The sequence below is a fragment of the Oncorhynchus kisutch genome, linkage group LG27 (genome assembly GCF_002021735.2).
Source record: "Oncorhynchus kisutch isolate 150728-3 linkage group LG27, Okis_V2, whole genome shotgun sequence".
Taxonomy (NCBI): Eukaryota; Metazoa; Chordata; class Actinopteri; order Salmoniformes; family Salmonidae; genus Oncorhynchus; species Oncorhynchus kisutch.
The window spans coordinates 24,238,087-24,261,086 of record NC_034200.2 but is presented as its reverse complement, the minus strand read 5'-3'; the positions used below and the strand labels follow the sequence as shown (position 1 = coordinate 24,261,086).

The following is a 23,000-nucleotide window of genomic DNA, read 5'->3' as shown; positions in this document are numbered from 1 at the left end:
CTGTGGGGTGAACAGACAGAGGGGGATTAATGCATGTTGACAATTTGAAAGCAGGTATACAATTTCTTATAGGTTGAATAGTTTATTATTTGATACATCAGATGAGGGGGGGACAGAGGGGGCTTAGTGCATGTTGTCAGTTTGAAAGTGGGTTTATTATTCTATGTGAAACATCACATTTGATGACCAAAAAAATAATAGATATTCAAAACATTTAATCTACTGAGAAACACCGTTTATATCAAGAGGCCACCACTGATTTTGGCCACGTCATTTCAAGACAGTAGCATAAATGGTCATGAATTACCTAGCTATAATATAACAATATACCAGTAATATTATGTACCTTCTGCACAGCGCTGGCTATCTTTTCTGCCTCCTCTGCCTTGCTCTTGGCCTCCTTGGCATCTGCAGCTGCGTTGCCTAGTGCCCCCTCAGCCTGCTTGGTCTTCTCATTGGCCGCGATGATGGTAGCGTTGATCTCTGGGATTCTCTTCATGGCGTCCTCAGCTGCCGTCTTGTTGTCATTCACCCGCTTGTCAAAGTCTGTGTTGGACGCACCAAAGACAATGAGAAGAAAGGTTGAGTAAACACACTATATCTCAATACTATAACCATATTTTATACAACAATGGTATTCTCTCTTTAACATCCATCTGAGGCTAAATGCATTGTGGTCTCGATATGGTTTTCACTCCAACCATTCTGAATAAATCCTCTACCATCAGGCAGAAAGGGGCATTTCCCTGGCCTCTCCACCAGCCCTGCTACTAAGTACCTCTCAGATTTCCCAGAATGTCTTGGGCCTCCTGGTACGTGGTCCTCCCCTTCTTGGCGGCCTCCTCAGCCAGCGCCTTGGCAGCATCGACACGAGCTAGCAACTGATCGGCAGTCTGCAGGGACAGATAGAGACAGTCATTAGTTCCATTGTATAACAAGTGGCACCCTATTCCCCATAGGGCTCTGGGAAATGTAGTGCAGTTTATAGGAAATATGGTGCCACTTGGGACACAACCCATGGACAACAAAAACAGACAAAACAGCTCAATTAATAAGAATAATTCTGACTTCACGGCTTGCTCATTATCACTATACTTAGTGGCTGAACGAGTGAGGAGGCCAATCAATGCCGTGGTAATTCGTCACATATGCAAATGTGGTCATTTTCAATTGCATGCCTTGTTTAATGAGGCATGTTAAAGCTAAATCTTAAAATGGACACACACTAGCAATTTCAAAGGGGGTGAAACCATCACAAGCTCTACATGAGACATAGATCTATTTAGAGCAAAGCTTATAGACACCAGAAAGACAAAATAAAAGTAGAGTTGTGAAATTCTGGTGACTTTCCCAAAAAAAACAGGTTTTACAGAACTCCTGGTTGGAAGATTCCTGGAATCAGGAGGGAATTAGCAGGAAATCTGGGAGTTCTCCAACCGGGATTTCTGGAAAACCTGGACATTTTGGGAAAGTTATTGGAATTTTTGCAACCCAAAGTAAAGTTCTCTTGTCCTACCTGCTGCTCCGTCTTGCCCTTCTCCAGCAGCTTGCGGACCTCAGTCTCCTTCCCTCGCAGATCATCCCTCAAGTCGTTGTACTCTTTCTCGGTCTTGTCAATCAGCTTGTCCAGGTCAGATGCTTCCTTCTTGATCTTGCTCGCTTCGTCCTATAATCGGATGTCAAGATAAGTTATCCTTCCAGACTTTAAAACTACTTCAGTAATGTCCGACGGCCCTTTACATGTATGTCTTGTGATACACAAACCCTTTCAATGACTCTGAAGAGTAACCGGTCACTCACTCAGACTGGGAACATATTTCAAAGGTTTGTTAAATACATCAAATAATTGAAATGATTCCTGATGAGTGGCCGCATTCCAAACGGCTCCTTATTCCATTTCTAGTGCACTACTTTTGACCAGTAGTGCACTATATAGAGAATAGGGTGCCGTTTGGGATGGAGACACTGTCTCCACCTAAAAGAGGGTTACGGTCACTTCATGTAACTGACCTCCAGTGATTTGGTGTTGAAAGGTGGCAGGCTTGTCAGGTTAGTGTAGATCTTCAGGGCTTTGTCGCCTGCCTCCTCTGCCTCAGCATGCACCTTGTTGGCCTGTTTCTCCAGGTTCTTGGCCAGGTCCTTTGCCTCATTGTACCTGAGTGGATGAACATGATAGTTCAATTATAAAACTGTTGACGGGATTTGAACCTGTACGAGCTTATAAGACATTCTCCAGACAGGATCAACGTTAGTATGATTTAAATTGTTGTTTTTAGGAGAGAGAGAGGAATCACAGAAAAGTGCTGTTGCAGACAGTGACATACTTCCTGTTGAGCTCATCAATGTCTTGGTTGGTCTTGCCCTCGCCATCTAGAGTCTTTGTCAGCAGGTTGAGAGCCTTGGTGGATGTGTCATTGGCATCTTTTGCGATCTTCTCAATTTGATCCGCGTCCATTTTATGTCTGCAGAGGAAACAGAGGGATTGGATTTGTTTTTCATAGACGAAGCAGAAAGCTGTCTTTTGGTTTCTTGCAGCGCAAGAATATAATCAAATAATAAGATCAAAAGTGGTGATAGGGTGTTTATTATTTGGCATGTGCACTTTCCCCCCTCCCACTCAGAAGAATTGCATATCCAGGAAACCAGAGTGGATTGTATGGAGCAATACATTTCAGAAAACATAATTATTTCATCATTGTAGCTACAGTCCTTACTTGTCGGCCAGATTGCGAGCCTCCTCTGCCAGAAGGGTCATGTTGTTAGGATCTCCACTGATGGAGGGTGCTTTGATGTCCTGGAGGAGAAAAATAATAAAGTAGGGAATCAATGAACTTCCTGTTGTTTCTCTCATGCAGGACAAAGGCATTCATCAGTGTGCTATGGTTGGGAACAAACATGAACTAAGAGTTTATGCAACAAGAACAGTAACAATAAAAATATACTACATCCAAATTAGATAATGCTGTGAGATCATGCGATCAGTCCTCCAAGTGTCTTAGGTTGCATCCCAAATGGCATCCTTTCCCCGAAATAATTCACTCCTTTTGACCAGGGCCATATGAGCAAAAGTGGTGTACTATATTGGGAATAGGGTAACATTCGGGATGCATCCTTAGTTACCAACGTCACATTTTTAAAAATGAATTATGGGATGACCCACCAGTTTGCTGATGGCATCCTTGGCCTTATCCAGCTCCTCGCGGGCAAGGCCGATCAGGTTCTCGGCGTCTCGGACCCGGTTGCGGGCCTTGTCGGCTTGGGTTCCAGTGTTGTCCACGGTGTTCCTGATGTTCTGCAAACGATTCCACTGAGTGGTCAGTGTGCTGTTCAGTTTCCCCAGGCGCTCCAGCAGGCCTTTGTCCACATCTGAAAAAACAAAAGCAGCATTCACAACTCCCATTCTGAGTGGAAATACTCCAATGTAAGCCAAAAAATAAACGTCCTCTCACTGTCAACTGCATTTACATTCAGCAAACTTAACATGTGTAAACATTTGTATGAACATAAGATTCAACAACTGAGACATGAACTGAACAAGTTCCACAGACATGTGGCTAACAGAAATGGAATAATGTGTCCCTGAACAAAGTAACAGTCAGTATCTGGTGTGGCCACCAGCTGCATTAAGTACTGCAGTGCATCTCCTCCTCATGGACTGCAACAGATTTGCCAGTTCTTGTGTGAGATGTTACCCCAAACTTCCACCAAGGCACCTGCAAGTTCCCAGACATTTCTGGGGGGAATGGCCCTAGCCCTCACCCTCCGATCCCAGACGTGCTCAATGGGATTGAGATCCTGGCTCTTCGCTGGCTATGGCAGAACACTGACATCCTGTCTTGCAGGAAATCACGCACAAAATGAGCAGTATGGCTGGTGGCATTATCATGCTGGAGGGTCATGTCAGGATGAGCCTACAGGAAGGGTACCGCATGAGGGAGAAGGATGTCTTCCCTGTAACGCAGAGCGTTGAGATTGCCTGCAATGATAACAAGCTCAGTCCGATGATGCTGTGACACACAGACCCCTCCAAAATCGATCCCGCTCCAGAGTACAGGCCTCGCTGTAACACTCAGTACTACGACGATAAACGCGAATCCGAACATCACCCCTGGGAGACAAAACCGCAACTAGTCAGTGAAGAGCACTTTTTGGTCCAGTGACGGTGGGTTTGTGTCCATAGGCGACGTTGTTGCCGGTGAAGTAAGGCAGGTCCTCACCAGACAACAGGCCTACAAGCCCTCAGTCCAGCTTCTCTCAGCCTATTGTGGACAGTCTGAGCACTGATGCAGGGATTGTGCGTTCCTGGTGTAACTCAGGCAGTTGTTGCCATCTGTACCTGTCCCGCAGGTGTGATGTTCGGACATACCAATTCTGTGCAGGTGTTGTTACACGTGGTTTGCCACTGTGAGGACGATCAGCTGTCCATCCTGTCTCCCTGCAGCGCTGTCTTACAGTATGAACATATGGCAATTTATTTCCCTGGCTACATCTGCAGTCCTCATGCCTCCTTGCAGCATGCCTAAGGCACATTCACGCAGATGAGCAGGGACCCTGGGCATCTTTCTTTTGGTGTTTTTCCGGAGTCAGTAGAAAGGCATCTTTTGTGTCCTAGGTTTTCATAACTGTGACTTTAATTACCGTCTGTAAGCTGTTAGTGTCTTAATGGCCGTTCCACAGGTGCATGTTCATTAATTGTTTATGGTTCATTTCATTGAACAAACATAGAAAACAGTGTTTAAACCCTTTTTACCAATTATCTTTGACAGGGTCCTGAAAAAGGGACATTTCATTTTTTTTACAGAGTTTATATATGTACATGTGTGGCCCCGGACACTGGGGTTTAATCTCTGCCTAAATCTTTGAATAAAAACTAAAAACAAACTCAAATTCATGATTCATTTGATCTAATTCTAGTTGACAAGAACAGCATTGTTTCAACCTAGTGACACCGTCAAATTCCCCTCTCGGGACAATAACGTTTGTTTGATTGACCCATTATGTCCTAAAAAATTCATATGATCAATTTCATCTAATGGCTATTGAATAGAACAGCATCTCTTCAAGCAAGCGAGACATTACATGTCAACATCATAAAATCCCCGAAAGGGTCAAGGCCTGCTGCACCTTTGCTGGTCTGAGCCTCGTCCAGTAGGTCCATGATGGATTTCTCTGCCTCCTTCAGTCGGTCCTCAAACGCCTTGTCACTCACAGTCTCTGACATGGAGCCCAGGTTGTCAATCAAAGTCTGCAGGTCATGCAGCTTCTGTCTCTGCTGGTTCACCTACGTAAGAGTAAAACCACAAGGCTTAGAGTGGGTTCCTATGCAGCTGTACAGACATGTTAAGCACACAACATTATTAAATATATATTTTATAAGGATATTTGAAGTTTATTGGACAGAGACAGTGGAGAGACCGGAAAGGACGGAGAAGAGATGGTGTGATAGAACTCAACTTTGACAAAATAATCCACTGACGAAAACACCAAGATTCTTTACCTTGTCTCTGACGAGGGAGTAACAGGACGGACACTGCTGGCAGCCGGGAGTAGAGCGGTTGTAGAAGTAGTTCTCCTCACACATGTCACACCTGGCTCCCACAAAGCCTGGAAGGCACGCACAGCGGCCATCTTCTTTACACTGGGCTGTCGAGGAGCCCTCTGGGTCACAGTCGCACGCTAGAGCAGCAGAAAAATAAAGAGAGATGAGAAACTGGCCAAAATTAAAGAGGCTCTTGAAACATGAGTGTGATTTCAGAGCGGAGGTTGAAAATACATAACAATAAATACAGTTCGTCAGTCTTCAGGTTATGATGATATTCTCTTCCCATTAGACCATGTCACAACCTACTCAAGTAATATAGTCACACAACGCCATGGCTAATTAAGACTCATTCTCAGAGTTTCATCATGTTAAAGAGAGATTAGAGTGAGATTTAAGAAAGAGAAAGCGTACGTTTGCAGCCTGACAATCCGAATCCGAAGAAGTTGACCTCACAGCGTTCACAGCGCTGACCGGTGACGCCGGGCTGGCATTCACACTGACCGGAACCGATGTCACACTGACCGTTGGTGGACCCAATAGAATTGCAGTTGCATCTGTCATGATATCAAAGAAGGTCAAGACACATTACAACTTAGAAACATACCAGCGATCCAAATCCGACAGATAACGTATTACAGCCCTCTATTTCCAATAAGAAAATAACAGTTGAGGTACAGTGATCAAAATCAGACAGGGAAAAGCTTCATAGACCTCTATTCCTACTAAGAAACACTTCTACTAAATATCCATATTGAGGTGTTGGCAAAGTGGGTACTGTTACTGACTGTTCACAGCCTGTTCCGCTCCGCAGGTTGAAGAAGCCAGGCTGACAGGCGCTGCAGTCCCTGTTGGTGACGTGGGGGAAACACTGGCACTGGCCTGTGACCTGTAGACAGCTGGTCTGTCTGTCCACTGTGCCATATGGAGAGCAGGAGCAGGCTGGGGACAGGGGAGACAAGAGGAATCCATGGCTAACACAGAAAGCATCAGTCACCTCTGTATAGTACATCTTATCTGAACTGTACACAAGGTACAATGGAACAGAACACTGTCTATTTGGGGACAGGAGGGGGAAGAGACCATCCTTTACTACCAATAAACACATCAGCCATATCTGTACAGTATGTGGAACGCGAGTATACACACACACTGACCCAAAAGTCATGCTGGTCATTTTCTCGTCTTACCTTTGCACTTGTCGTTGGGGTTGGTGGCCAGCGGGTTTCCATAGAAGCCCTCTTTGCAACGGTCACAGAAGAAACCGTCTGTGTTGTAGATACACTTGAGGCACTCCCCGGTCTCTCTGTCACAGTTGCCCACAGCGTTGGGGTCGATGTTGTCGCTACACTTACAGGCCCGACAGACCCTCACCTGCCCGCTCCCCCCCAGGGGGTCTCCGAAGAAACCGTCATCACACAGCTCGCAGCGCTTGCCTGCAGAAAGACGCAATTCATAGTTTGGATTATGTGAATATGAACATACCAACAACTTCTAAACTAAAGGAAGAAATAAGTACATATAAATATGGACATTTTATGTTTTTAACTGTGTATTTTAATATTTTGTGAATTAATAGTAAATAATTAAAGTTTATTAATTTATTTTACCTTTATTTAACTAGGCAAGTCAGTTAAGAACAAATTATTATTTTCAATGACACCCTAGGAACAGTGGGTTAACTGCCTGTTCAGGGGCAGAACGACAGATTCGTACCTTGTCAGCTCGGGGATTTGAACTTGCAACCTTTCGGTTACTAGTCCAACACTAACCACTAGGCTACCCTGCCGCCCCAAAATATTTTTCAAGACTTTCAAAACAATCTACAGAGTACTCCAACCAGTTCTAATTACTTGTGGTTCTATGTATCGACAAAGTCGGTTGTCTAAAGTCTATTGTCTGTCTCAATACCAGATTATTTATATATTTAATAAAAAAAGTGTACAGCAAATCATTTATTATTACCTGTGGTTCCAGTAGGACAGTTGGTGCAGACAACCTCCTTGGTCTTGGGCACAACAGCACAAGTGGATCCTCCGGGGCAGGGGCAGGGCTTGCAGTCGCTGGAACTCCCCACAGTGGAGTCTCCATAGTAACCGTCTTTACATCTCTCACAACTGAGCCCAGCTGTGTTGTGTAGGCATTCACACATCCCTTCAAACGTATATGTCAAAAACACACACGTCATGCCTCTAGCCGCCACCAGAGGGGAGTCTAAGATGAGAGTTTAAAGGGCCCCACTATTTTTCCATCCAGACACTTCTTTAGAGTAGATGAGGAGAGAGTAGCCTGCCTATCAGTCATGTTTGAAACCATTGGGCACACAGATAAATCTCTTTATAGCAGTGGGTTATTACTGGATGACAGTGTAATCTGTTACTCGCTGTTCTGTTCCACTGTACTATAAAGGGGACATTTAATGTTGAACCCCCCGCAGTTCCAAATAGGGTCACAGGTGCCCAAGTCTACTGCATGACTCCTGTCTGGGACATTTACCCAACCAGTCATGTGGTGATTGAGGACTGGTCTCTATCCTCTAGTCCTCTGGGATTTATCATTTCCTTATGGGCCCGGCTCTAAAGTAGTGCACTACATAGGGACCATTTGGGACTCACCCCTGTCATTGCCATCTCACTGACCTGTGTCGGGGTTGCACATGACACTGTGTCCGTTACAGTTGCAGGAGTCACAGGAACTGAAGGGCCCCAGGTCTGGTCTGCTCCTCCTGTATCTCAGGGCGCACCTCTCACAGTGCTGTCCCATGTAGCCTTGAGGGCAGGTACACTTCTCTACCCAGCGAGCCGGGCTCCCGGGACCTTTCTTCGCCGTGATCAGCTTCACATCGTCAAGGTAACCAGCACCTGGGGAGCGATGAGCGCTGATTAGATCATATGCGTATCTTGTCTTAAGAAAGACCACTAGGCTGAAACGGTGACCAAAGTGCCTTGCCTACCGTCGTGAACATGGAATCAAAGATACAGACCACCAACATTCTTGTCTCCCAGCTTTTAATTTTTAATGCATTGATTAGGCCTCACTGGTCATGTCTAAAGTAATGGGGTAACTGAATATTAATATATGGCTTTGTCCTTAGATTTATGTGGATATTTGTTCTGAGAGGATCTGATCAAATCAAATCAAATTTATTTATATAGCCCTTCGTACATCAGCTGATATCTCAAAGTGCTGTACAGAAACCCAGCCTAAAACCCCAAACAGCAAGCAATGCAGGTGGAGAAGCACTGATGACTTCAATAACAGGGTAAATAATCACCACCACGTTGTGTCATTAGGGGAAATGAGAAGTATTCAGCCATAACCTGCGCACTAATATAAATGACTAGACTGGAGTTCCAACATCCTCTCCATGATGTCCTCAGAACTGATAAAAGGATATGAAATTCAAGCTTATCAGTTCGCTAGACCGAACTAACTTGCCGCTTGTCATGGTCCAATCCGACAGATACTACTGTAGTCCACCCATATTCATAAAGCGTCTCTAAGTAGCAGTGCTGACCTAGGATCCGTTTTTTTGTGTGTTTTAGATTTTTATTATATCAGATTATATGGACAGGGGAAACATGATCATAGATCAGTATTTCTGCTCTAAGATCCTTTATGAATACAGGCCCTGAACCAGGATATATGCATGGTTTACATAGTGAAATGGGGTGAGTGGAAGAGTGAGTGCACACTTCTCTCGCTGTAGGTGCCACGGATCTTGATGGACGTCAGATTGTGCAGAAGCTTCTGGAACTCTGAGTGAGTGAGGGTGGGCCTCCAGGGATAGTCTGTGCTGTCGTGGAGCCTGACAGAAAAAAAAAGCAGTTAGTGGGGCATTCACAACATCAGATAACGTACGACAACTTTATGCGTTTGCTTTCTGTGACAATTTCTAAATTATGTTATTACAAAGGAATATGCAGTAAAAAGCCAACTTCAAATGATTAACTTTTGTTGTGCTGGTATTCTATACACATCTCTGGGTTACATCTATATGATTTTTACACACCTGAACACAAACGTCTGCATGTTCTCTCCAGGATAGGCATTTCCCTGAGCAATGAGAGGCACAGCCACTCTGAGACCAGCCCCCTCCAGAACCACATCCTCGGCTGAGAGACGTGTGTCTCTCCTGTCCACCCGGAAGTTCAGGGTGAGGTTCTGGCCGTAGCTCAGCAGCTGATTGCCCAGGAATCGCTCTACAGTAATGACATGACAAAAAATACTTGTTAGGATCACTTCAACAATGTCGCCACATTTTAGATAAGACACCATCTCCCATAGGTCTTTGGGGCAGTAACATGGTTTCCCCATAGGCTCACTTAAATGAAGTCCTAAAAAATAAAAATAAAAAATAAATACATTTAAATGCATTTTTCACAATAAAAGTTTGAGTTGGTGTCAGTCACAGAGTACCTGGAGCCACAAAGTACATTGGGAAGTAGTCATCGGAGATGAGGGAGATCTCCCCACCAGTGGACCACTGGACTGAAACACTGGAGCTGTCACGCTGCTGGCCTGTCCACTGCTCATCATCTAGGAACAGGTTTCAAATGTGTTACATTCAATTCTATCAAATAACTTTACATCCCAAATATCTGTTCCAAAACTTAAGTGATATTTGCATACTTCTGGAATATTTCTAGAAACTTCCTCCAGCTTAATAAATTATAGGCCTTGTCCGAGCCAGAACAGCCCATAATGAAAAGGTGTGTATGGGCTCACCTCGGTTGAAGGTGGAGGAGACTGTGTCAATGCTGTAGCCTTCAGCGCTCTCACAGACAGAGGAATGCTGGAAGCAGAAGCACGGAGTGCAACCCTGAGGGTTCTGCAGGTCCATGTTGAAGTAGCCCAGCTTGCACCTAAAATAAACCACAGCCTTTTAATTGCAACGTCCATAAAAAATGATATGCGCAATGGGTAAGTCTAAATCTGCAAATAGATAGTCAACATATAGTCAATCGATTTCATAAAAAGTTGCCAGTACAAAACTGAGGTAAAATTTGGCTTTAGGATTGGATACAGTGCCTTCAGAAAGTATTCACACCCCTTGACCTTTTCTACATTTTGTTGTGTTACTGCCTGAATTTAAAATGTATTAAATTGAGATTCTGTGTCACTGGCCTACACACAATACACCATAATGTCAAAGTGGATTTTTTATTTTTACAAATGAAAAGCTGAAATGTCTTGCATCAATAAGTATTCATCCCTTTAAGTTCAGGAGTAAAAATGTGCTTAACAAGTCACATAATAAGTTGCATGGACTCACTGTGTGCAATAATTGTTAACATGATTTCTGAATGACTACCTCATCTCTGTACCCCACATACAGATAATTGTAAAGTCCCTCAGTCGAGCAGTGCATTTCAACCCCAAAGACCAGGGAGGTTTTGCAATACCTCACAAAGAGCACCTATTGGTAGACTGCTAAAATTGTAAAAAGCAGACATTGAATATCTCTTTGAGCATGGTGCAGTTATTAATTACACTATGGATGGTGTATTAATACACCCAGTTACTACAAAGATAGACGTCCTTCCTAACTCAGTCGCTGGAGAGAAAGGAAACAACTCAGGGATTTCACCATGAGTCCAACGGTAACTCTAAAACAGTTAAGAGTTTAATGGCTGTGATAGGAAAAAAATGAGGATGGCGCAACAATATTGTAGTTACACGACAATACTAACCTAATTGACAGAGTGAAAAGGAAGCATGTACACAATACAATATTCCAAAACATTAATCCTGTTTGCAACAAGTCACCAAAGTAATACTTTCAAGCATAGTGGTGGCTGCATCATGTCATGGTTATGCTTGTTATCGTTAAGGACTAGAGAGTTTTCAGGATAAAAAAATAAACTGAATGGAGCTAAGAACAGGCAGAATCCCAGAGGAAAACCTGGTTCAGTCTGCTTTCCACCAGACACTGGGAGATGAATTCACCTTTCAGCAGGACAATAACCTAAAACACAAGGCCAAATCCACACTGGTGTTGCTTACCAAAACACAATGTTCCCGAGTGCCCGAGTTACAGTTTTGACTTAAATGTACTTGAAAATCTATGGCAAGACTTGAAAATGTCTGTCTAGCAACAATCAACACCCAACTTGACAGAGCTTGAAGAATAAAAATAAAAAACATTTGCAAATATTGTACAATCCAGGTGTGAAATGCTCACAGAGACTTACCCAGAAAGACTCACAGGTGTAATCGCTACCAAAGGTGATTATAACATGTATTGACTCAGGGGTGTGAATATTTATGTAGCCAAGGGGTATGAATACTTTGAAGGCACTGTATGTGAAACTATTGACATTCAGTTTGAGACGTAGCTTATATTCTATAATGAGTCCTACACTACCTTTCGAGTCCTCATATGATATGGGTATACATTTCAACAGAGATTAAAATACGTTGACAGTTTAATCGAATGACAGCCAGGGAGAATGACAATTTATTAGACTGTGAAACTGCTGTCGTCTAAAAGGTAGACAGACAAACACCGGTCTGTAATTTCAGTCTCTTGTTGTGAGTGACCATGCAGCATCTGACAAACTGTAGTGTGCCAAATGGCATCCTATTCCTTATATGGTGCACTACTTTTGACCAGGCCACATTATAGGGAATAGGGTGCTATTTGGGACAAATATACACTGGGGTGGGGGGGGGCATTCATTCCATCTGTGGCCCAGCTGGGTGGCTGGGAGGAATGTGTCACCCACCAGTGTCTGTGGAGCTGGGGCTGTGGAGGGGAAAGGTGCTGTTTTTGGGGGTGGGAGATCTGGGGTAGAGGGGTGAGAGGGGGTTAGGTGGTGGCCATTGCACAAAGGCAGAGAGAAGAGTGTTCCAGGCAGCAAACAAGCCAGCGGTGACTGGCTGGGTGACTGGGCTTGGGAGAAGCCATAGAAGGCCTGGCTGCCAGTCTGTCTCAGTGGGGAGGGGTGAGCTATCTATGGGCTATTTTCTCCTTTGCTGCTAGGGGAACCATGTGGCCGGTCTAATTCCATTTTTGCACACATACAGAGCATTCTTTCACTGAGAGAGGGGTACTCTCCTGTGTTTCTGTGTGTCAGGGGCTGCTTTTAAACATTTGTAGTTCAACATAAGGATGTGATAACAGAAGAGGAGCTGAAATGCTGCAAAGCAAAGTACCTTTAAAACAGTTTACCTCCCCAATGAACAATTCCTGTAAACTGTGTTGCACGAGCCGAATGGAGCCAACTTGTATCTCACTGCAAGTAACAGTCTTTCGTAACCCTGTGTCACTCTAAACCCATAAATATTCCCAGACAAAAATACATCCCTAACTGAAAACACACCTTGTTAGAGTATCTTTTTGGTATAAGGAAATCATGTTTGTGTGTGTGCTGTCTGTGTTGTGTGTGTGTGTGTGTAATGAATCCCTGTGGCGGAGGGAGCGAGTAGGTCTGACGCTGACCTGTCACAGCTGAAGCCCTCCACGTTGTCCTTGCACTGGCAACGGCCTGTCTGGACATCACACTCCTGTGTGCTTCCGGAAGGGTTACAGGAGCAAGGTCTGGATAGCAGAGGGACGATGAAGGGGAGAGGGGAAGAACAGCATGGGTCAGACAGCCACCATCTAAAGCAGACCTGCTGCGAGCATGTTTATTCCCTTAAATAAAGTAAAAGGACAATTGCTAGCCTGGCGCAGAACTCTAAACTGCATCCAAAATGGATTCCTATTCCCTCTATAGTGCACTACGTATGAACAGGGCCCTGGTCAAAAGTAGTGTGCTATATTGGGAGTAGGGTCCCGAGTGGCGCAGCGGTCGAAGGCACTGCATCTCAGTGCAAAAGGCGTCACTACAGTCCCGGGTTCGAATCCAGGTTGTTTCACATCCGGCTGTGATAGGGCGGCACACAATTGGCCCAGCGTCATCCAGGTTTGGTTGGGGTAGGCCGTCATTGTAAATAAGAATTTGTTCTTAACTGACTTGCCAAGTTCAATAAATTTTACATTTGGGATACACCCTAAAATTGACGGGCTCCATCTCACTCCCAAATAAACACATGATGCGCAAACGATAAATACATTCGAAGGAACCATAATAAAACGTTAAGATTGTTTGATCTGGAGCAGTAAAAAGATAAATATGACATGCTGAGTGGCTGATGACATGTTGAGTGGCTGGTAACAGTGATTGGCTTGTTAGTGCTGGTTTTTACCTGCAGCCTGCTTCGGTCAATGTGTGAAAGCCAGGTTGGCAGCGGTCACACTTGTCCCCCATCACACCGGATTTACAGCTGCAGCGTCCTGTGTTGTCACACTGAGTAGCCAGAGAGCCTGGCAGTAGAGGAAATAGAAGCACAGATCAACCTCAGTTCATCATTTCAGCACACTGCTACACACAGATCGACCGATTAGGATTTTTCAACGCCGATACAGATTATTGGAAGATTTTTATATAGATAATGACAATTACAACAATACTGAATGAACAATGAACACTTTTATTTTTAACTTAACATAATACACTGCTCAAAAAAAATAAAGGGAACACTAAAATAACACATCCTAGATCTGAATGAATTTTGGCATGGAGGGCGGTTTGAGGATCTTATCTCGGTACCTAATGGCAGTCAGGCTACCTCTGGCGAGCAGATCTAGGATGTGTTATTTTAGTGTTCCCTTTATTTTTTTGAGCAGTGTATAATAAAACACACAGTAATACGAGCCTTAGGTCATTAATATGGTCAAATCCTGAAACTATAATTTCGAAAACAAAATGTTTATTAATTCAATGAAATACAGAACCCTTACGTATTTTGTCGAACGAGTGGCAACCCTAAGTCTAAATATTGCTGTTACATTGCACAACCTTCAATGTTATGTAAAACTCTGTCAAATTAATTACGGTCTGTCTTAGGAAGAAAACACAGTTTGCAATGAGCCAGGCGGCCCAAACGGTTGCATATACCCTGACTCTGCTTGCACTGAACGCAAGAGAAGTGACACAATTTCCCTAGTTAATATTACCAGCTAACATGCATTTATTTTAAACTAAATATGCAGGTTTAAAATAATATACTTCTGTGTACTGATTTTAAGAAAGGCATTGATGTTTATGGTTAGGTACATTTGTGAAATGAATGTGCCTTTTTGCAAATGGGCTTTTGTTAAATCACCAGTTTGGCAAAGTTGAAGTAGGCTGTGATTCAATGATAAATTAACAGGCACCGCATTGATTATAAGCAACGCGGGACAAGCTAGTTAACCTAGTAATATCATAAACCATGTGTAGTTAGTGATTATGTGAAGACTGATCGTTTTTTTTATAAGATAATCGGCCATGTCGATTAATTGGTTGACCTCTAACACACATGCAGACAATCGTGTTTTAAGAGCACAGGTAATTCACACCACATGCGGACAGTCTTGTTCTAATAACCCGTATTGGGTTAGCAGTATCGATGTCACATGCGTTTTTCAGTGATTTTCATTAGGTTACACATTGCACAATAAGGGTAGCATATGAGGTTACAGAGCAGAGGATGAATGAAAACGCTGTTATTTTTCATCCTATAGCTTCTTTTTAAATAGTGAGTCAACATGTTCTCCAGGTCTTTTATTTCCATTACTAATAAAAAATTCTCACCCTCTCTTTTGTCTCTCTGCAGCAGACATACAGTAAATGGAGCAATATGTTTGGAACATCAAATTACAATAAAATGTCAGTATCAAATCGCAACACATATTGTATCGGCACCCAAGTATCGTGACAGTATCGTATTGTGAGGTCCCTTGCAATTCCCAGCCCTAATTAAGACTTTGTCGCCGAATCCCATAAAACAGCATCAAGGACAGTCCCTTCAAAACAAAGCCTGGCTTCATACTGGACTTATCCTTTAACCCCAATAGAAACAGCACATCTGCATTCTAAATGGCACCCTATTCCCTATGCAGTGCACAACTTTTGACCAGGGCCTATAGCCCTCTGGTCAAAAGTAGTGCACTATGTAGGGAATAGAGTGCCATTTTGGATGCACATACAGATTTATTGGTATAGACTCCAGACACTTACCTACTGGGTTGCAGCTGCAGGGCAGGCAGCGGGTGCCAGATGTGTCTCTGTAGTAGTTGTACAGGCAGCGCTCACAGTTGGGCCCGTCTGTGTAGTCGGCACAGTTGCGGCAGTGTCCTCCGTGGCCGGTGGCACGGTAGAGCTCAGGGTCGAAGTAGCACTCTGCACTCTTGCCATTACAGTTGCACGCTGGGACCACCAGAAAAAGTAGCCATTTGTTTTTGTGTGCGTGAGATCAACATATGTGTATATTAGGGAGGAAGCAGTAGAATTTAAACTGCCGGATTTCAGAGTGGGAAAAGCACATTTTACATACCAGGCTTTGGTAAACAAGCCATCAGTTTACCCCATAACGTTTTAGGGACAATGTATGATGGGTTCAATGTATATGTGAGAGGTGGTGGTAGAAACACATATGGAAATTCAATATCATACTGAATCTTCCCTGCATTAAAGGGTGGGGCATTTCATTTGGCCCATTTCACATATCAGGCGTACTTTCGCCTAAATGGCAGATTATGTGGCCTGAAGCAGATTGAGGTGGGTATGGAAGTGGGTGTGAGAAGTGTGGTGTGGACTGTTCTGAACCTGATTAGTTATGCATTTGCAGTATGATATGAATGTCTGCCTGGCCTGCATAGAAACAGGAAGGATCTCTTGCTATGGGATTTACGCAGATACTCATCTCTTGGGTTGTGTCCCAAATAGTATCCTATTCCCCATGTAGTGCACTACTTTTGACCAGGGCCCCTGACTAGGGTCCAGAGCTCTGGTCAAAAGTGGTGCACTATATAGGGAATAGGGTACGATTTGGGGTGGCAGGGGACTGACTTACGCAGACACTCGTTAGGGTTATTGGCTGTAGCTCTCCTCCAGGGACGGTCGTTGTACAACGGCTTGCACACATTGCAGTCATCGCCCTCCGTGTTGTGCTTGCAGTTGCAAACCGGCTTGCCGAAACCGTTATTTTTCGCACACTCACTCGCATGGCCATTGCACTTGCACCTGGAACAGCAGAGAACAGTGGAGTCTGTCATCGTGAGAGTTACAATGCACAATTCAACCATCTGAGCCATATTCACAAAGCCTCTCTGAGAAGGATCAAGTCCCCGCTGTCTATGTCATCTTATTCATTATGATGTAAACGGCAAAACTGATCCTAGATCAGCACTTCTACTCTGAGACGCTTTATGAATATGGTCTCTGACCAGTGGTCTTTTGCACTGGTCTTAGAGGACCTGACTGTAAATATCAAATTCGACTCAGTTATTTATTAACCTAACAGACTTAATTACTTGGTTAAACAGTCTAACACTCCAACCATATGGTATATCAACTGCATTGATTTTCATCGCAATCATATCAGTCACATTTGTATGCAAGCTTTTTAAGGGGGTGACCTGTTATCACATGATAGTAGCATGATTATATTTACAGTCATCTACAAATAGGTGTTCATCTATCTACATTTGACCGATAGCAGAAACTTGGGCGTCAATGTGGACTCCATCTAACACACCACTATTTGTAGCCTACATCTTGTTCGTTTGAAAGTCATAACTCAAAGTATGTGTTGTTGGGAATCACAAAAACACTTCAAGATAATTTGACTTAATGATCCATCAACAAATACATTCCTATTACACCTTTAGCCAAATCAATTTCAGCACTGGGAGAGTTTTATTTAGACTGCTAACTCCATTGGGTTTGCCCAATGCAGAAGGGCTGAACATTCTCCACCTGAGACACCTCGAAAGAGCCCTTCCGAACAAGAGAAGACTTGCATGGCAGCAACCTTTGTGTATTGTTTCAAGTTTTCCTTGGCAGCGAAGTGTGGAAATATTGACAACAGGAAGGAAGACACTATAGCATTAGAGGCCTATTAAACAGAATAGGCTGTTTATCTAAAAAAAAAAAATTTAAAAAGCAAACCTCCCTCACTGTCTTTTCCATTTTGTAATACCTGTACTATGAGTTAGATCCAGTTCCCACTCAGAATATATAGGCTCGCTGGTAGATGTGCTGACATGGCTGACCAGTGAGTAGACCAGGTAGAGTAGGCCTACTACGCCAGAGCTTGGACTGGCCTGGTCTTTGGACTCAACTCTGTCGTCATTTCGGGGCCTGCCCCATTCCGGTGTCCGTGGACTATAATCCAGCACAACCAGGCAGGAATGCCAACAACGTGGCTGTGTAATGGAAATCTGCTCTATATTTCAAAACAGATTAAGCTGAAAAGACACTGCAGCGGCAAGGAGTAAGTTTAACACGTGTCAGAAACCCCTCTTCTCTTCTGGCTTTTCAGTTCAAAACTAGGGAGGGATAGTTTTTGGGGATTCTTGGTTGAGCCACTGAGAATGAACCCACACAAAGTAAAAATGGGGCCAGATATGAACTTGATCAAAAGTCATCAGACTATGCTACTTTAGATGAATGATTTAGCTAACATCACCCAGACAAAAACATCTATTGTGAGCACTTGAGGTTTGATAACGATCGTGGATTAGACATTTTTTGTGTGAATCTGCACTAAAGAAAACACGCTGTGTGGCTAACAGACAAGGCCTCATCCGTTAAAGGAATTTTATAGGAATACATTATTTGTTGCCATTTTTTATTTTTATGCTCTAATTTCTAATTCCAAATAAAATAAAAATTTGTACGATGAATTATTCATAAAAAATACATTTGTGTGTGTGAAATTGCTATACTCAATGGTATTGGTAAAATAAAATGGAAAAAAATCTGTACACAAGGGAAAAGCCAGGCAGTGGAAGCTGCCAAAAGCTGTTGCAAGATAGAGATAGCATAATGCCGAGGCAACCACTCTCACCTTCCTCCCACTGCAAAGTCTGAGATAGCGTAGTAGTAGGATTTCAGGACCTTGGGATCATTGAAAACTTCATCTCCGAATGTGTTGAGCCTGTTCAGGGTCACTTTGATATCTGTGGCTGTCACCCATTCCTGAAGAAAAAAAAGACAAAAAGGACACAGTGTTAAAATGCAACCAGGTCAGACTCGACAAACATCTGCCAGGCCTTGCCTGCTAAATATGTATGGAGAGTTATTAACTTACAACTTCTCTTGACGGAGGAGAAAAAGGAGAGAGGATTGGAGATTTTAATGTGAACTGCACGATAGGTTTGTTTGGCGTAAAAGGAATTCTTTTTCAGGTTTAAAGTTGACATTTTAAACGAGAGACTAAGCCCTATCCCTGGTCCTATTGCAGCCATTTAGAAGAAACAGAAATACAGCCACACTAATCTAAACCTCAGACATTCTCATGGAATCCGACTGGTTCTGGAATGAGAAGATAGAAGCCTTTTGTTTGCTTGTTTAGAATTACAGCAGAGGACAAATCTGGAGTAAACAACGGAAGAGTAACATTAAGATTGTTATTTTCCACACATGCAGGTTTAAAAAGCCTGTTTTACGTTCAACATTTTAATACAATGTTTTAATTATTTTTGAACAGGAGTTGTAAATGCAGTCCAATGTGTGCATCATATTGCTTGCTCAGGCAAAATTATTTGCCAACAAACATTCTGCAGAATTAGTTGTAGCCTAACTACTACCAGTAGACTAACTCAAAACATATCAGGCTTGAGTTTTTGCTGACAACAGCTCCAATGTTATGCCACTTATAGCCTAACTCTACTAGAACAGTCTGACACATCCATAGGGCAGCCATGAGTCAGAGCAGGTTCCGTCTGTCTCAGGCACGGGGCCAAAGGCTCTGCTCGTCTACCCCTTTGACATCTCTGGCACTATCACTCCATCCGCTTATACACCATCGTTCAAATGTTTTGGGTCACTTCAAAATGTCCTTGTTTTTAAAAATAAAGGCACAGTTTTTCCCCATTAAAATAACATCAAATGAACGGAGCAAAGTATAGTGAGATCCTTTTTGAAAACTCGCTCCAGAGTGCTCAGGTCCTCAGACTGGAGCGAAGGTTCACCTTTCAACAGGACACGACCCTATGCACACAGCCAAGATAACACATGCCCTTGAGTGGCCCAGCCAAAGACCGGACTTGAAAATAGCCGTGCTGTGACGCTCCCCATCCAACCTGACAGAGCATGAGAGGATCTGCAGAGAAGAATGGGAGAAACTCCCCAAATACAGGCCAAGCTTGTAGCGTCATACCCAATAAGACTCAAGGCTGTAATCACAATTTTTTTATACATTTGCTAAATTGTCTAAAAACCCGTGCTTGCTTTGTCATTATGGGGTATTGTGTGTAGACTGATGAGGGGGGAAAAACTACTGAATCCATTTTAGAATAAGGCTGTTAAAGTAACAAAATGTGGAACAAGTCAAGCTGTCTAAATACTTTCCAAATGCACTGTATAGCTGGATGAATTGTTACGGTTATCTCCTGTTCATGATCTTACCTGTAGGCTATATTTTCTGTATACAGAGTTAGCCCAATATTAAAATGTTTTGGTAGATTGTTGTTGTACGAAAAATATTCCATATCCTTAGGAATCTTAAACAATCATTCAAATATTACAGACTCCACTTAACAAATACAACTATCCCTGCAACGTAGCCCCAAAGGTATCCATTACAAAAAGAGTCGTGGGCTTTGGTATATATATAGCTATATGTCACACGAGAACGTCAAATAGGGAAGTATATGGCGCCAGAGCTAAATTTGTTCATTTGCCAGAGATAGAGCATTACATTTGAAAGCCAGGGTATTCTACACAGGCGCAAAAAAGCATGAACAACCAATAGCAGATAAATACGTACCATGAGTCATGAGCTGACTAGTTTTTGTAAAAACAAGAATCATAACGTTAAAATGTATCTGAAATTACCAGGCATCAGTGGACTACTTTTAATTAACAAAGCACTCAAGATAAACCCTTTATATATATATAACATTACATTAATATAGTAAGTAAGTAGTAGGTTAAGGATATAAACGGTTAGTCTATAAATGTTAGTCATTTGAGTTAAAAATCTGATCTAGGTTAGTAGTGATGGGAGGAAAACAGATAGATACATACTGTAATATTATTTTTGACAATATTATATCAACATTTTGATTAAAAAAAGAAAACGTTTTAGATTTTTGTTGTTTTTGCTAGGTAGCATTAGCTAGCGCTAGTCGGCTGTACCTGTGCAAAAACCCAGGTAATTTTTTATCCAATAGATTGTTCTCCATCTTTTTTTCTTTTAAGTGAGCCAACATGTTTTCAGCACTATAAGCAATATGTTTCAAACATCAAACTGCAATATTGTATTGTGAGGTCCCTGGCAATTCTCCAGCCCTACAGGCTAGTAGTATCGTTGTGCTGTGTCTGGAAGCACACACACAAATTCTCCCTTGCTAAAAGCAATGCGCAACAAACATCTCCAGCTGTGCCTCTGTAAGAGCCAAACTCAATCAGTACTGTAGTGGGAAATCTGGGGGCGTCACCTCGCAACGTTGCAGCACTTGGCACTGGTCAGGCTCTCACACTTTCCCAACTGAACTAGTGTGCTACTCCCTTCCATTGGGCATGCCTGCCAACAGCAAATGTCCAGGCCAAAATATCTCAAGTATAGGGGCTAACTTATCATTACTCTGTCCACATCATTGATTGCCTCAACACTACCTATATATGATGCACTACATACTCTGTGCCTGCAGACAACCTTGGAAAAATAAAGCTAAATAAAATAGCCACCCAGGGACACACAAGTCTGGGATCATAGCTGGAACAAAAGCATCACACAATGTTCCTATGTCAAGGTCTCTAGAATGCTATAAAACAGCAGATGTTGTTCTTTACCTGAAGAACTGGGCTGTTGTCAAAGTTGTAAGCACTGGGCCGGCCTTCAAGGGTGGAGAAGGCAACGTTTCCTCCAGTCAGGGGTGAGATGTCACTGAACTCGTCTGTGCACAGTGCCTGTTGTTCGTCCTGTCCGGTGCGGATGAAGCCCCTGTTGGTCTTCTGGTAGGTCTTCTCACAGGAGCCACTGTAGTACTGGTAAGGCGTCCATGGTCCATCCTCACTTGTGCGCTTGTAGATGGCGAAGCTCTCTGGGCGGCTGGTGTGGAACTTGAGTCGCACGTAAGTGATGTCGAAAGCCTTGCCTGAAGAACAGAAAAGAAACATGAGAATTTTGATACTTTAGCCAAAAGATGAGCGCATAGTTCACAGTGAACAATACAAGCTACCATAACTATTCTAACTTCGTAGTTAATAAAGACAAAAAAAAATCTCTTGCACAACACATGGATAAATATTAAGCTGTTGCTCAATGACCCAAAAAAGCTAATCAGTCACTAAAGACTGCTTTACAACAAGCCTTTTCCAGATGCATTGTCTGTTTAAACCAAGACAAAAAAAGGATTTCTAAAGCTCTCCAGTGTCCTTCAGTAATACTAGAGGGTCTTTTCAAAACCTATTTGGCATGTCTGGGCAGGCTAGGACTTGAAGGGGGATGAACACCAGACTATATGCGCTAGGAGAAATGGTATGGGGAGACGTCATTTATTTTGTGTAAAGAAATTAAATGATCTTTCAACACGGCGACAGGGGGTACAATTGTTTGTTTAACAAAAAATGTGCTCTCTAAACAGATCTGCAAAGAAAATCAAACATCTATACAGGGACCATTGTGGCGTGTGCAAATATAGGTGAAGCCATGTAACTTACTGAAACATATAGATGTCTCAACTACAGAAGGGCTTGGAAAGATAGAGGATTTAAATCAATCAGTTCATTTCCTCTCCAGTGAATGTTTGTGTATGTTGTTGCAGTGACCATGACAATGAACTTTGACTTTTGAGGGACCTCTGTTAAAAGGAAAATTCCACCCCAAAATGATCTTTTGGTATTTGTTTCATTAGCCCATTGTTGATATAGTCCGGAAATGTTTGACATGTCAGCAATCAAGTTTTCAAGATCTGCAACTTTCAAAATACAGCCTTTTGATGCATTTGGTTGGCTGCGTTTCTGTATTTTAAAAGGGATATTATATCTTAAAGTTAAATCTTGAAAAACTGCTGACGTGCTAAACATTTTGGGACTACACCGACAATAGACTAATGAAATAAATAACAAAAGAGAGTTTCCTTTGTCTTTTAAGTCAGCAAGCTTTGTAGATGAAGGTTAATCTGAAAGCAATATCTATATCTGTAGGGTGTGAGCTGGTTTTTATCATGAATTCATGCGTTTACATTGAGATTAAAGTGAATAGTCGAGTATTCTATAAATGTTCTGGAGTGCCTGCTTTGGCCCAGGGAGTCTCCTATTCAAACATAAGACTTGTACAAATTCTACCTCAACTGGCCTGTGAGTCACTAAACGAGGCGTGGATTTCAACAGGTCTGCTTCAACATCTAGAGAAATCTTTTCAAATGAAAAAAAGCTGGAAGTAATACAATGATGTTTATTTGCGCTTATACACCCAT

The 23,000-nt window shown here is 42.8% G+C and overlaps 1 protein-coding gene across 1 annotated transcript in view; it reads right to left on the bottom strand.

The window, feature by feature from the left end:
- Positions 1–23,000, bottom strand: part of lamc1 (laminin, gamma 1) — a 70,934-nt gene that overhangs the window by 4,742 nt on the left and 43,192 nt on the right. Inside the window, exons 2-25 of the mRNA XM_020462760.2 lie at positions 21,373–21,677; positions 18,422–18,552; positions 16,424–16,593; positions 15,589–15,777; positions 13,733–13,850; positions 12,984–13,082; positions 10,268–10,404; positions 9,959–10,078; positions 9,552–9,741; positions 9,235–9,347; positions 8,179–8,400; positions 7,505–7,693; positions 6,730–6,975; positions 6,328–6,481; positions 5,954–6,096; positions 5,498–5,676; positions 5,125–5,281; positions 3,161–3,366; positions 2,715–2,794; positions 2,325–2,462; positions 2,011–2,155; positions 1,517–1,666; positions 779–893; positions 347–546 (exon numbers count right to left, since the gene is read on the bottom strand). Of these exons, the coding sequence (XP_020318349.1) occupies positions 347–546; positions 779–893; positions 1,517–1,666; positions 2,011–2,155; positions 2,325–2,462; positions 2,715–2,794; positions 3,161–3,366; positions 5,125–5,281; positions 5,498–5,676; positions 5,954–6,096; positions 6,328–6,481; positions 6,730–6,975; positions 7,505–7,693; positions 8,179–8,400; positions 9,235–9,347; positions 9,552–9,741; positions 9,959–10,078; positions 10,268–10,404; positions 12,984–13,082; positions 13,733–13,850; positions 15,589–15,777; positions 16,424–16,593; positions 18,422–18,552; positions 21,373–21,677 (3,896 nt within the window). The remainder of the gene's footprint in view (positions 1–346; positions 547–778; positions 894–1,516; positions 1,667–2,010; positions 2,156–2,324; positions 2,463–2,714; positions 2,795–3,160; positions 3,367–5,124; positions 5,282–5,497; positions 5,677–5,953; positions 6,097–6,327; positions 6,482–6,729; positions 6,976–7,504; positions 7,694–8,178; positions 8,401–9,234; positions 9,348–9,551; positions 9,742–9,958; positions 10,079–10,267; positions 10,405–12,983; positions 13,083–13,732; positions 13,851–15,588; positions 15,778–16,423; positions 16,594–18,421; positions 18,553–21,372; positions 21,678–23,000) is intronic.